General features: G+C 36.5%; 1 protein-coding gene across 4 annotated transcripts in view; it reads right to left on the bottom strand.

Moving 5' to 3' along the window:
- Positions 1-761: 761 nt before the first annotated feature.
- The window catches only part of ABHD17B (abhydrolase domain containing 17B, depalmitoylase), a 53,381-nt gene continuing 39,242 nt past the window's right edge, over positions 762-14,900 (bottom strand). For all 4 annotated transcript variants that reach the window (XM_042912434.1, XM_042912435.1, XM_042912438.1 and 1 more), the window contains 3 exons: positions 8,959-9,428; positions 4,929-5,108; positions 762-2,312 (listed from right to left, as the gene is read on the bottom strand). In XM_042912434.1, the coding sequence (XP_042768368.1) occupies positions 2,093-2,312; positions 4,929-5,108; positions 8,959-9,425 (867 nt within the window). In that variant the 5' untranslated portion in view covers positions 9,426-9,428 and the 3' untranslated portion in view covers positions 762-2,092. The remainder of the gene's footprint in view (positions 2,313-4,928; positions 5,109-8,958; positions 9,429-14,900) is intronic.

The following is a 14,900-nucleotide window of genomic DNA, read 5'->3' on the forward strand; positions in this document are numbered from 1 at the left end:
CAATGGCTTTCTATTGTGTCTAGGGTAATGATCAGGGCCCATGATACCATGTATGATTGTGCCTCTAACTAATCTGCCAGCCTCATCTTTATGCCATCCATTCCCCTTGCCCTCTGGGCAGTCTTTTTACATTTTAAATGCACTATCCTTTCTTTAGGCTTCCATATACTGTTCCCTTCAGGCAGCAAGGATTTCCCTTGGCCACCATGTTTAGTCATTTCTTAGTCATCCTTAAAGCTCAGATCAAAGATCACTTCTTTGTCAAATTCTTCCTTGCCCTTCCCACCATGTTCCCCTCCCAAGAGTACCTTTTACCTATTATATATAAGCTACAAATATCCTTCAGCCCTTATCCAAATAGCAATACTTGTGCAATAAGGTGTCTGTGTCCTTGGTTACATACACCATGAAGTCTATGAGGACATGGTTGACTTCCATCTTTATCTGGCACAGGGTTCTACATGACTGAATAAACAGTTGTTGAATGAATGAATGAATACTGAATTGGTATGATCAATATTTAAAATTTAACAGGTAATCAAAGAAAACACTTAGCTACACTTTGGTGTTTATGTTGTACAAAAATAGGAATTGTACAGGCTCCATTAACAATCTTGAGAAGCAAAAAATTCTCTCCAAAAAAAGAAGTGATGATAAAATTTAGAAAACTACAGAACTACGTTCTATTAAGATGAATGGTAATTTTTTCCCGACTTGATGGTAAGGGATGGGAAACATGGAAGAAGGCAAACAGGCACAGCTGGGTGGTATATTTGTTGTTTTACTGTTAATTTGACACATCTGAACCAAAGCATTCACAATACTTGATATACTTTGAAGAGAATCATATACTATAGTCTTAGACATAACCACAGAACAAGCAGAACAATTAAAACTACATAAGGCCTTAAAATATATCCACAGTGTGTATTATTTCAATATTCATTCATTTACAAATTAGACTACATACCATTAATTTTATTTTTATTTTTCTTTCATTGTTTTATTCAGGCAGGATTCATTCAAGGAAAGGCAACTTAGTTTTTGTGTGTGAGCTTTGTTTTTTACTACATTGGTTAATATAAAAGTTATGAATTAAATGTTCTCTTATCTCCTGTATCAGGAGTGAATCCATGAAATTCTCAGATAGTAGTCTAAAACAACAGGTCCTATTAAAAATAGCCAAAGTGAAAAATGACCAAATAGCCAGCCTGTTTGTGGTCTTGAAGAACATCTAACGAACGGACTCTCAGGTTTTCTTATAATGGAGAGTACAGCAATTCTATGAGATTAGTCAAAATTTAAAACAACATTGCATACAAAATCATTCTTGAAGCTCTAAATGCCTTTTAAAAAACAAAAATGAGAATTTTAAGTAGTTGCCTCATAGTACCAAACCTATAAATCAGAACTAGTTAAAATTCAGTGCTATCATGACTTCTCATTTACAAGGTAACTAGTTGGTAAATTAATAGATGGCATAAAAATTAAGACTTACATCATTTGTTTTTTAAGGAGAAAATGTATGATAACCAGAGAATACAGAAAATTCAATGTATTTTACAATAAAATAAGTGTTTAAACCTTTATCCCTGTACAACAGGGCTTAGGTCATCTCTAGTGAACTTGCACATTTTCATACAGTTTATTCTATTATGAGTACTTGAATTGTTTTAGATATACAGCTTTTTATTGAAAGAATATTACATTTGTATACCTGGATAAGATTTAGTACATTGAGATGTTTTAAAAATATTTATAAATCTGTTTCTGATATGCAAAAGCATTTGGCAATACTTTTACAGCATTTGATTTTATAGAATTAAAATTTCATACAGTACTCATTTTGATGTTTAAAAAAAAATTCACAGAAAAAATATAAATTACACAGCTTGACTGCATGATACTGTTATTTCCAGTTTCTAGTTCTGGTAATTAAAACCTTCATTAAGTCTGTTAACAAATCATTACCTGTACAATTATGAAGGCAACTGACATGATTTGCAAACAAAACCTTCAGGTTTTATGTTATTTACCAAAGAGTGCAGTTCAGCAAGGAAAGAAAACCCAGTATGCAAATTTACAGAATATTTTACAAATTTACCAGTTCCTGTGACACAAACTGTTTCAACCTTTCGAGGTACTGTCCATAAAGTTCCACATCATTGTGACCTGCCCCTTCAACCCACAGAGGCTCCACAGGTCTTTGGCAACGCTCGAACAATGCGAGGCCATGTGAAAAGTCAATGACTTCATCTTCAGTCCCATGAATTATTAATACTGGGGAGGTTATCTTAGAGATTTTGTCAATGCTGTAAGAGAAGAGAAGGCAGAAGGAAGTCAACGAATTATCTATGAAAAGAAACGTAAAACAAATTCTCTTGTGCCATACCGAATACCAAAATAGTCTTTGAATCAAAACAGAAGAAACAGATGCCTCTTGGATTTCAAATAAGATTTAGAAGTCACTTTACATACTCCTTTTCTTAAGATTATCTGAGGAAGCTAACTTTAGGCACTTCTGTTTCAGGGGAATCATTCAATAGTTACTGTTAGCCTCCTGTACCTTTCTACAATATTGAGCACAAAGAAAACTTAGTTTGGAAGAAGAGGAAACTAAGGACCATTCAAACATATGCTAACTTTATACCTCCCCGCACTCGTATTTTTTTCTGCCTCTTAATCTAATAAAATGACAACAAAATGTTTTTTTGTCTTGTGGCATCAACTCCCTGAAATAGGGAGAATATAAAAAAATACATAATTTTGGAGCTGGGTAACAAATTAAAAGTATAAGAGAAAACCAATTTTAAGAGGATAGAAGATAAAGTGAAGACACAACCCAATTTATACCACCGCATACACCCGAAGGTCAGAAATTGATATGGGGATGAAGGCAGGTGATGGGAGTCTACAGAATCTGTTCAAAGTTTGTTTAGCTCAGAGGCTGACTCGGGGCTCGATCCTTTGAACTGAGAGATCCTGACCTCAGCCGAAATTAAAGAGTCGGACGCTTCACCGACTTGAGCCACTGAGGTGTACCCAGAGGGGACTTTTAGAAAGAATCTTTGTTGAAGACCACATCCACTTTAAGAGGAAAGATACAGAAAATAGTGACATAGGGTGGGATCCCCAACTAACTGATATGAACAGATCCCTGTATAGTTAAGCTCAGTCAACAAGCCTTTGTCACCTGCTTCAGGTCCACTCTTTAGTTCCTCTCTTACACATGAACAGACAACGAAGAATTATCAGATATCAGAGAACATTTTAAATATCAGAGATCAATGCAATTTTAAAAACGCAACATTGAGACATAAGCTACACAAAGAACTCTTACAAACAAATTTTAAAACTTAAAATTATGACCTTTTTCAGACAGTTTGCAGTTAAGTGCTGCTTTCTTTGTTGGTGTAGCAGAAATTCAAGAGGGAGCTGGACAGAGAATATAAGCTGGCAACAGCATTACCCCAAATACTCCCTACCATTCCTACTGTTCAGTTAGAAGCAATATAATGCACATACCTTCCAATAGACTATTCTCTAAAACAAAAACCCTGAATTAATGTAAAAACAAAACCCTCTCACAGCTTGCTCTGGTGATAAGATCTTATGCTCCCATCATTAGCTTCCCTACAAAAATGACCCCTTACTGGCTAATGATGAAAAATTTGCTTTTGAAATGACCTTCGTTGTTTTTATGAAGAAGCAAGTGAGGACTCTGGCCTTGGGCCCATCTATCATTCACAAAAAAATTCTTTGTATAGCTGCCAGTTGGGGAAAAGAAGCGAGACTGAAATTTGCCAGCTTCTCACTTCTTGCCTTTGCCCTCTGAGAAAAAAGGGCCATCCATTTTTTCCCAATTATGAAGAGGAGCTGGAGGAATTTCCATTTATCTTGTCTTGAGAAGCAGAAGTAGTTCTTTCAAATTTGTATAATACTGTGTGTTTGCAGACTATGCAGTGGCAACACGTTTTAAAAAAAATTGTTTTAGTGTTTATTTTTGAGAAAGACAGAATGCGAGCAGCAGAGGGGCAGAGTGAGAGGCTGACACAGAATCCGAAGCAGGCTCCAGGCTCCGAGCTGGCAGCACAGAGCCCGACGCGGGGCTCGAACTCACAAACTGTGAGATCATGACCTGAGTTGTAGTCCATGCTTAACTGACTTAGCCACCCAGGTGCCCCAATACTGTTTTTTTTCTCATGTTTTTATTTTATTTTTGAGAGAGTGAGAGAAAGACAGCAAGCTGGGGAGGGGCAGAGAGAGAGGGAGACAAGAGGATCTGAAGCAGGATTCGTGCTGTCAATGCAGAGCCCAATGTGGGACTCGAACTCACGGTGAGATCATGACCTGAGCCAACTGGACGCTTAACTGACAGAGCCACCCAGGTGCCTCTAGGATGGCAATACTTTATTCTTAAGACTCAACTTGTTTGCAATTCACTTCTTTTGTAAATCAGCTATCCTTAATTAGACATCATTCACTAATTTTTATGCACACGTGTCTCATTTCTACTCTACACTTCCACTCTTCCAGTATGTCTCACTGAATTGTATCATCCACTAGCAGCTCAAGTCAGAACCTTAGGAATCAAATTCAAGTTCTCTTGTTTTGCATCCTACATTCACCGTGACATGCAGTTCTGTCAATTTTATTTCTCAAATTATCCCCTTATCTCTAATACTATTGGTGCCACTCTCTGGGGTGTGAGGCCCTTAGCACTTTTCACCAGGGTTACAACTGCTCAAACATTACACCCTCCTGACTGGTCTCCTGCCACCATCCTCTTCAAAAACTAGTTTTTCACAATTTCTATAATATGTGTAAAATAGAAGCTCATGGCTGAATGAATCATATTATGGATTCCTAAGTGATGAAAAAAATTCCCGCAAGATTTCTTTGAATTAATTTGGAATATCGATACTTACTTTGGGAATGCATCAAAACAGTAGGTCTTCTTGGTATCAGGAAAAGCGACTCGCATTCCCGAGGTCAAAGGAGAATGAAGAATAACAGCAGCACTCTCATACCGAGCAGCGAGATCCACAGATGGTACTGTCCCTATACTTTGGCCATATATAATCACATTTTCAGGGCGAATGCCATATCTACAAAGTTCAGGAGTTAAAAAAAAAAAATAAAGTGGAGAGTTGGACTGGTATGAAATATTCAATCATTTTCTAGGGACTTAATCTTATAATAGAATGACTCAGAATGAGACCATGTCAACAAATTTATATTTAAAATATACACTTTCTTAGCCATCATTATCATATTTAATGCTATAATAATATCTGTATTCTTAGCATTTTTCATCTGTTTCATCTTTTAGAAAAATAATGGCTGAGGTCTTTTAAAATTTTAAACTTAATTCATTATATCATTTATGCAATTCAATGTGGCGTATTTTTTACTAAATGCTGAACGTATTGTATCATTGATATTTTAATGGGTTGACACTTCATAGACATTTACCATCTATCTTCCATTCAAAGTAACAAAAAGTTCTTTGTCTAGATATTAAAAGTGGCTCATTTTATTTTCTGAAGCCAGTCACAGTGATGAAAATCTTGACATACAGTTACTGTATGTTATGAATAAAAAATATGTATCATTTTAGCCAAAAGCAAATTACTACTTTTCCTGAAGTTTGCCTTTATTTGCTCATAGAAATGGACTAATGATTGGAAAGATAAACAGATGAATGAGAATTCCAAATGCCTTATGATTCAGTTAATTATGAATAGACTTCATGCTAAAACCTCAAGAGAACTGCCTTACCCCCTTTAAAAATGCTGCAGATTTAAATGTATCAACTCACTGATTCAGTATCAGGTATATACTATGCTTCAAGCACTGTTTACTGCCTATAGTACAATTGTCCCAACTGTAAAGTACTCCAAGCAGAGTGGAGGTGCTACGGGAGCTAATAAATACAGAATTAAGGGTTAGAGTGAGATCAAACATGCCCTTCCACTCTAGAAATCTGAAAGAAGTCACTTCTGGATGGGAAGGGCCACTTGCACAACAGCCTCTGGTCTTCTGAAAAGGTAATGGAGCTTTTCAAGTATCGGAACACAAAAAAAAATAGCAAGACAAACCCTACGTGCTTCCTCTGGCCCTTTCCAGGGGTGCAAGACTCTGAACCATCCAGGTAATAATGACCATCCATAATTTCTTCCAATCAGTCCTATGTAAGCATTTGGATATGTCCCAGAGGTTGGACATATCTACTCCAGACTGACTCCAAATGTAAATAAACTCAGAAAACCCTTTTCTTTAACAAGACCTAGCTGCACATATTTCAAACAGTGAAGAAATTTTATGAAAATGAACATTTGCAGCACAGCATTAACTCTTGAGGCTGTAAGGCTGCCGTTAGCTGAATCGCAGCACTGTTGGTGGCAACTATGGATTTTAGACTAATGCTAGCAATGGCAAGGCTCCAGAGTAGAAGCAGCTGCCAGTTTAGCAGAGAATTCAAAGCAATAACAGAATTTCAGAACAGTACAAGTTAGAAAGGACTTCAGAGACCATTTAATCTAGTTCAGCTGCTTCCTGAGCAGACGTTCAAAGTCAGAGTAAGTCAGAGGCAGATCTATAATTAGAACCCAGGTACCCTGACTCCCAGTCCAGCGCCTTTTCCATTATAGCACGCAGATAATGAATTCAAAGACTATTGGACTATTTAGAAATGTATCTATTCTGCTCTTGTTCCTCATTCATCAAGTATGCATGATCATTAAGTATGTTTAAAATTGTTTTTTAACATTTACTCATTTCTGAGACGGAAAGTGAGCGGGGGAGGGGCAGAGAGGAAGATACACAATCTGAAGCAGGCTCTAGGCTTAGCCGTCAGTATAGAACCCAACGCGGGGGCTCGAACCCACAAGCTGTGAGACCATGACCTAAGCTGAAGCCGGATGCTCTGCCAACTGAACCACCCAGGCGCTTCAATCATTAAGTATGTTTAAAAAGATTAATTAATCAAGACTAGAAATCATTTCATAAATATTTCTTCAAATTGAAATCAGACAAGATGCAAAATAAAAGTTAACCACTTACAAGAGTGGATTTTTTTTTTTTTTTTAACATAGGCAGAGAACACTCTATTGGATTCTAGTGTGTTTTGGTTGAATAAGTTATCTTTTCATGTTTTTGAGAAGCACTAACAATAAAGGCTATCTGCTTTAACTTAGCATCCTTAAAAATTGTACTAATCCACTGAAGTTGTACTTTAAAAGAGTTATATCTCAATAAATCTGTTATTAAAAATATCTATTATCATACTTTCCTGACAGGTATTATACTCCATTCAATTGGCTGGGTCTGGAAAGTGCACACTCATTTATTTTGGTTTGTAGGACTGAGACGATTTTGACTTTGGTCATTTAAGGCAGTTTTTAAGTTTATAAATTTTTATCATTCCCTGCCCCCTCCCCAACTATTTATTTCTTATACTACTTATCTATTTTTTCCTACTTGTCAGGTATGTTTTCATATAATTGCAAATGATTTAAGAATCCCCTTTATATGGACCTCAGAGACTATAGTTTTATTGTATCTTAGAGTAAATGTTTCTTTTTTTAAAAAAAATGAAATATTTTGCAAGAGAGAGCGAGCATGAGCGAGTAACGGAGGGGCAGAGAAAGAGGGAGAGAGAGAATCCTCAAGCAAGTTCTGTGCCATGAGGACAGAGCCTGATATGGGGCTCGAACTCACAAACCATGAAATCATGACCTGAGCCAAAACCAAGAGTTGGCTGCTTAACCCATTGAGACCCCCAGGTGTCCCAAGGAATAAATGTTTCTAAAGGTATTTTCTAACAAAGGTTATGCCTGCTAACAAAATTGAGGTTCTAATCGAAACCATTAATATTTAAACATTAAATTAGAAATGGTAAATTTTCTTTAAGTCCTTTAGCTTTAGTCTAAAATACTTTGGGGAAGTCAGGCAGCTTTTCAGGAGGTAATATGAAGAATAACTTGAGCTCAGGTATCTTTATTTATTGTACATGAACCATTTGATTAAAAAAAAACACCTGAAGTCTACAAAACTGCAATGTATTTCATGAAAAATTTCTAAGTATCTTGGTGATTAGGAAAGATTAAAGCAATTTCTAGTTCCCAAAAATGTATTGTTATAACCAAGGAATAACTGACATGATAAGAAAATCTGCTTAAATGATTTATCATAACATTACCTTTTTTTTTTTTAGCTTAAGATCATCTCTCCAAATTTTATTAGTCCAGAATGTAAAGTAAAAAATCTCACTTTTACAGAATGAATACTTTAAAAATAGTTCCAATAAGGTATCTTTGAGTCACATTGTCTAAGAGATTGTTATAGAAAATAACGCAAACTCAGGACTCAGGCTTACAATTCACCAAAACAATCCAGTCTCTTACACTCTTAAGTAAATGATTAGCTAATCAGTGTTTATTCAAATCAACATTTTTTCTTTATTTTAGAGAGAGAAAGTGCAAGCAGGGAAGAAGGGCAGAGGGAGAGAGAGAATCTTAAGCAGGCTCTACATTCAGCACATAGCCTGATGTGAGGCTTGACCCACAACCCTGGGATTGTGACTTCAGTTGAAATCCAGAGTCAGACGCTCAACTGACTGAGCCACCCAGGTTACTCTGAATAAAGATTTTTATATCACACTCTAGTAAGTTTATAAAACCAAAACTTGTCATTGGCTTAAATTTTAAAGAAAATCACCCACGGGCACTAACAGACACAAATTAGATATGTGTAAAAACTTTACGCTGTTTGTAAAAATTTTTAATTACATTCTAAGAGCTTAACTCTCCACAGGTATATTTTGGTACGTATAATCTCTATTTACTACTTCAAAACATGTTATGTTATAAAAACTACTTTTATTCTTTTTTTATATAAAGCAATTTCAATTAAACATCATAATAAATGTGGAAAATACTCCCAATCACCATTTACCTTGTCCTAAGAGCAAGCCAAGCAGCTTCTATATCTGCATAGAGGTTTTTCTCCGTTGGTTTCCCAGAACTTGCGCCATATCCAGAATAATCATATGAGAATATATTACAATTAATCCGTGATCCCAGTCCTATGTAAAAGCTGCTCATCTGACCAAGATCAACAGCATTTCCATGTGAGAAGAGTAAAGTGTACTTGGCATTGGGTGAACAGCGCACAAACATGCAGGCAATTCTGTTGCCTTTACTGGTTCTAGTCATGAAACACTCAATAGCATCTTTTTCCCTAGAAGAGTACTGCCAGTCTGCTCGTTCTGATAGGTGTAAAGTCCAGCGGCTTCCACTTTCATCACACATCAGTGTATATGTTGGATCAGGTGGCAAAAATGCTAATTTTGAAGCAATTTTCCCAGGGCAAGGTGGACAGCAGAAGAGGCAACATAACTCACTGAATGAAAGATTATTCATCTTCTGAAAAAGAAAAGGAGACAGTAAATGTTTTAATTACTAAATATGGATTCTGCATTTGCATACAATAGAAGGTTAAAACAGAGACACCAGTAAATTCTACTGGTGTTCAGTGTCTACTATTATTTCAAGAATACTCTGCCCAAACACATTTTTTGGCATCTTTCTAGAAATAATTTAAATCCTGTGGTGAGGCAAATTTTCCTGACCAGGAGACACTCAAACAGTATAGGATGTTTCAAATAGTAGTTATTATATATTATAATATTTAACCAAAACATGAAAATATGAAGAGTAGAGGTGATATTTGTTACTTCTCCACCGATAACAACATAGGAGGTGTGAAGTATCATTAGAGTAGCGCACAATTTCTGGGTTAACTTAGTGAAAATTCTCAGAATCTCAGGGAGAAGCTAGATATTTAACATGATAGAGTGAAGATATAACAATATTGCATGTATTATTCCTTTTTAGTGCTTACAATTTGTCAGGCATGGGCTACATATTCTATGTGTTTTAATTCTCAAAACAACTCTGTATGTCAATCTAAGAAACCTATACAAGATTCATGCAGCCCAGATCTGACACCAGACTCAACCACTGTCTTTCACCCTGGGCTACACTGCCTCAGAGGCTCAGAAAACTATGTCTCAGAAGCCTGTTGTTTTAGTCATGGTGCCAGGGGCGCAAATCATGTATAAGACTTTGAAATATGTCTGTATGTAATTACTGCCCAAATTTAAAAGGCTACAATATAAAGTCCATTATGGAAAAAAGGTAAAATCTGCTAAAATTTTCTCCTCTTCTATGGTTAGATTGGAAGGAGTATAAGATTTGAAGTCAGAGAGAGCTGGGGTGGAATCCCAACTCTATCACTTACTAGCTGTTTGCCCTTGGGTAAATTATTTATTTTACAACCTTCACTGTCTTCATAAGTAGACGAAGCTAATACCTTCACTGAACAGAGTGATTGTGAAGAACAAATACAATGCTTATAGTTTTTTTTACTACAGATATAGGTGGCACACTTAAGGATGGTCCACTTTCCCCTGTCTTTTTAAAATATTAATATTTTTAAAGTTTCTAGCTGATATGAAGCCAGGAACAAAACTAGAGTAATTAATACTTGTTTCCCTGCCAGCATTTCTTTCTATCTTGTCCTTTCTCAAATTCCTATCCTTTTTAGCAACAGGTGACCATTGCTTAGTTCCAGGAAGAAGGCATTCAAAACACCTTCCAGAGATCTGGTGACACGTAATTTTTTACAAAAAAAAATCTAATTTAAGGACAGAAAAAAATGTCTACCATACCATTATGCCAAATGTAATTACATAAGAGAAGAAATTACCTCAAGAGACTGACTAAAGTAGTGAGACTATTCAGAAAGAAAGAAATGACCTTTATATCCACTACTCAATCAAAATTCAAAATCTAGTTTATATGCTCAATACGAATATACTGATTTCCCAAAATCTAATCCATATGCTCAATATACATGTGTTAATTTCCCAGTGTAAACTAATTAGGTAGAGAGAATAAGAAACAGCACAGATAGAGAAACAAGGATAGGAGAGATTTAAAAAAGCTCTCTAAAAGAGGAGTAAGAGAAGGGCAGAAGAGTGTCCACTGGATATTAGAAAACACTTTTACTTGCTATTCTACCTTTATTTCCTTTTCAACCTTCAAAACAAATAAAGCCTGAAGGGAAAATAGTCTGATAGAACAGAAATGACAATGAGGTATCATCTTTAGTGGTAGCTCTAATTGGCTCCCTGAAATATTGTACTCAGAAGCATTTTGAGGGCATGCCCAAGGCTTGGTAGGCAAAGAACGTGTAATAAACTAGTTATGTCTACTATAGAATTCGGCTATGAATTAACCTGGTCATGAGGATACAGGACCTGGTGAAGAGGATGGCAAGAAAGAAAGCTCAAAGGGTCAGTTCGAGAGGGGACAACCTAGGGAAAAAAACAAAAAGATGAGGTTGGGGGCACCTTGGAGTCGGTGAGGTGTCCAACCTCAGCTCAGGTCATGATCTCACAGTTCAAGCCTGCTTCAGATTCTGTGTCTCCCTCTCTGTCTTCCCCTCCCCTGCTCATGCTCTGTCTCTCTCTGTCTCAAAAATAAATAAAAACATTAAAAAAAAATTTTTTTTTAAATTTCTATCAAGAATAAAATGTTTTTCCTCAGTAATTTGTTTAGTTCTGATTATATTAAGGTTATTTGTTTTACTTATACATTTTTTTAAGGAAGTCTATGTTGCTCTCTCATTCCTGTTATTAGAAAAGTGGTAATTTGCAAGTTATTTGGTGGATACCAGTTATCTGGTTTAGGGCAGCAGAGGAAGGAATAGTTTCTGCCACCACCATTAAGAAGGTCAGGTTGTCCTTTCATTAGACTAGACCCTGGCACTGCACCTTTTCTCCTGCTTCTCTCCTTTGGTGTTCATCCCCAGATTTATTTCAAAATTACTTTTTCTTAACTTATTTTCAAGAGAGAGTGAGAGCACAAGCCTGGAGGGGCAGAGAGAGGAGAGAGAGAATCCCAAGTAGACTCTGGTCTGCCAGCACAGAGCCCCACACGGTGCTCAAACTCACAAACTGTGATCATGACCTGAGCCGAAATCAAGAGTCACGGACGCTTAACCAACTGAGCCACCCAGGAGCCCCTCTTGATAGGAATTTTAAAAATCATTGAAATATCTTGCTAAATTTAGATAATTTTAAGTCCAGTGTGTTTTATGTAAAAATCATCTGAGTAAAAAATGTATCATTTGCCAGTTATTTCTTGGCAACAAAATCTTGAGGAGACAAAGCAGTGAATAATGATAAACATCTGAGAGTACACAACAGCCATAAAAGACAAACAACAAATTAAGTAATTTAGAGCAGAACTTTTAGACCAGACATAACAAAGATTTAAAATAGGGTACCTGGCTGGCTCAGTCAATGGAGCATGCAACTCTTGATCTTACAGTTTTAAGTTCAAGTCCCACGTTGGGTACAGAGACTACTTAAAAATATTTTTAAAATTTAAAATAAATTAAAATAAACCTGTTAAAAAAAAAAAAAAAGAACAGGAAAAGACCTATCTGACCTCAGCCGTAGCAATCTCTTACTTGACACATCCCCAAAGGCAAGGGAATTAAAAGCAAAAGTGAATTACTGGGACCTTATGAAGATAAAAAGCTTCTGCACAGAAAAGGAAACAACCAACAAAACTAAAAGGCAACCAACAGAATGGGAAAAGATCTTTGCAAATGACATATTGGACAAAGGGCTAGTATCCAAAATCTATAAAGAGCTCACCAAACTCCACACCCGAAAAACAAATAACCCAGTGAAGAAATGGGCAGAAAACATGAATAGACACTTCTCTAAAGAAGACATCCGGATGGCCAACAGGCACATGAAAAGATGTTCAACGTCGCTCCTTATCAGGGAAATACAAATCCAAACCACACTCAGATTATCACCTCACGCCAGTCAGAGTGGCCAAAATGAACAAATCAGGAGACTATAGATGCTGGAGAGGATGTGGAGAAATGGGAACCCTCTTGCACTGTTGGTGGGAATGCAAATTGGTGCAGCCACTCTGGAAAGCAGTGTGGAGGTTCCTCAGAAAATTAAAAATAGACCTACCCTATGACCCAGCAATAGCACTGCTAGGAATTTATCCAAGGGATACAGGAGTACTGATGCATAGGGGCACTTGTACCCCAATGTTTATAGCAGCACTCTCAACAATAGCCAAATGATGGAAAGAGCCTAAATGTCCATCAACTGATGAATGGATAAAGAAATTGTGGTTTATATACACAATGGAATACTACATGGCAATGAGAAAAAATGAAATATGGCCTTTTGTAGCAACGTGGATGGAACTGGAGAGTGTGATGCTAAGTGAAATAAGCCATACAGAGAAAGACAGATACCATATGTTTTCACTCTTATGTGGATCCTGAGAAACTTAACAGAAACCCATGGGGGAGGGGAAGGAAAAAAAAAAAAAAAAGAGGTTAGAGTGGGAGAGAGCCAAAGCATAAGAGACTGTTAAAAACTGAGACCAAACTGAGGGTTGATGGGGGGTGGGAGGGAGGGGAGGGTGGGTGATGGGTATTGAGGAGGGCACCTTTTGGGATGAGCACTGGGTGTTGTATGGAAACCAATTTGACAGTAAATTTCATATATTAAAAAAAAAAAAAAAAAAAAAAAAAAAGAATACTTGGGCTGTGTCTCTTGATTTCAGCTCAGGTCATGATCTCACAGCCCTGAGACTGAGCCCTGCGTTGGGCTCCAAGTTGGGTGTGTAGCCTGCTTAAGATTCTCTCTCTCCCTCTCCCTCTGCCCCTCCTCCTGGCATGTGCTCTTTCTCTCTCTCAAAAAGAGAGAGAGAGAGAGAGAGAGAGAGAGACAGACAGACAGACAGACAGTACTGAAAGATGAAATGCAAAAGTGTCCTAAAGAAAAATCCAACTGGAATCCCGGATATAAACAAATCAGTATCTAAAATAAAGAACCTGATGGATTGGATACAAGAATCAATAACTTACAAACATGTTAGTGAGATGGACAATCCAATTGAGGAATTCCCAAATGGAATTTTTTAAGATGAAAGGGATGAAGAGACAGAAAATATGAAAGAAACTTTAAGAAGGACAAAAGTAGAAATAGCAGTATCAATACTTTGGGGGTACCAGAGGGAAGAAAAAGAGGAGAAAACAAAGATAAGAATCTAAGAATTTCTCAGAATTAAAGAAAAAAATCCAGACTGAAATAGCTCAGAGTGCCAAACAGGTATTTAAGGAAATTTTCATAGACAAATTATAGTAAATATTACGATTGCCAGAAACAAAAATATGAAAGCTTCCAGAAAAGAACAGATTGCCTACAAAGGAACAAGAATCAGATGAACATCTGACTTTGCAAAACTGACACTAGAAACCAGAAGACACTGGAGAGATAGTTTTAAAGAAAGAAAGAATAAAAACGCACAAAACTTTGAACCTAGAATTTTACAGAGATAAAATACCATTTTAATAAAACAATAAAATAAATTTAGCTATAAGCATACTAAAACTCAGAAGGCTTACCAAACTGAGACCCTCTTTGAGAAACTCCAGCAAGGACAAAATAAATCCAAGGGAATTCTATGAAATATCTCAGATATGATAAAGAACAGTTAATATAATGTGTGTGTGTATTTGTGTTTAAAGCAAGCAATGGAGGAAAAAAAGCAGCACAGTATACCCCTAAACAATCCAGAATCATAACTTTGGGGAATACCAATATAGAGAGAATTGGAAAGAGTTAGGGATTTAAAAGTGAAAAATGTGCTGAGGTACTTGTCACTTGACTTGTTCAGAATGGTATAAATGTTAATAAACTTCAGACATGGAAGAACATACCTATGACTATTAAGAAGTCAGATATACCATCATAAAATTACAGGTTGTAGGATACATCTGAAGTAGTT

Source organism: Panthera leo, chromosome D4, assembly GCF_018350215.1.
Source record: "Panthera leo isolate Ple1 chromosome D4, P.leo_Ple1_pat1.1, whole genome shotgun sequence".
NCBI classification, from domain to species: domain Eukaryota; kingdom Metazoa; phylum Chordata; class Mammalia; order Carnivora; family Felidae; genus Panthera; species Panthera leo.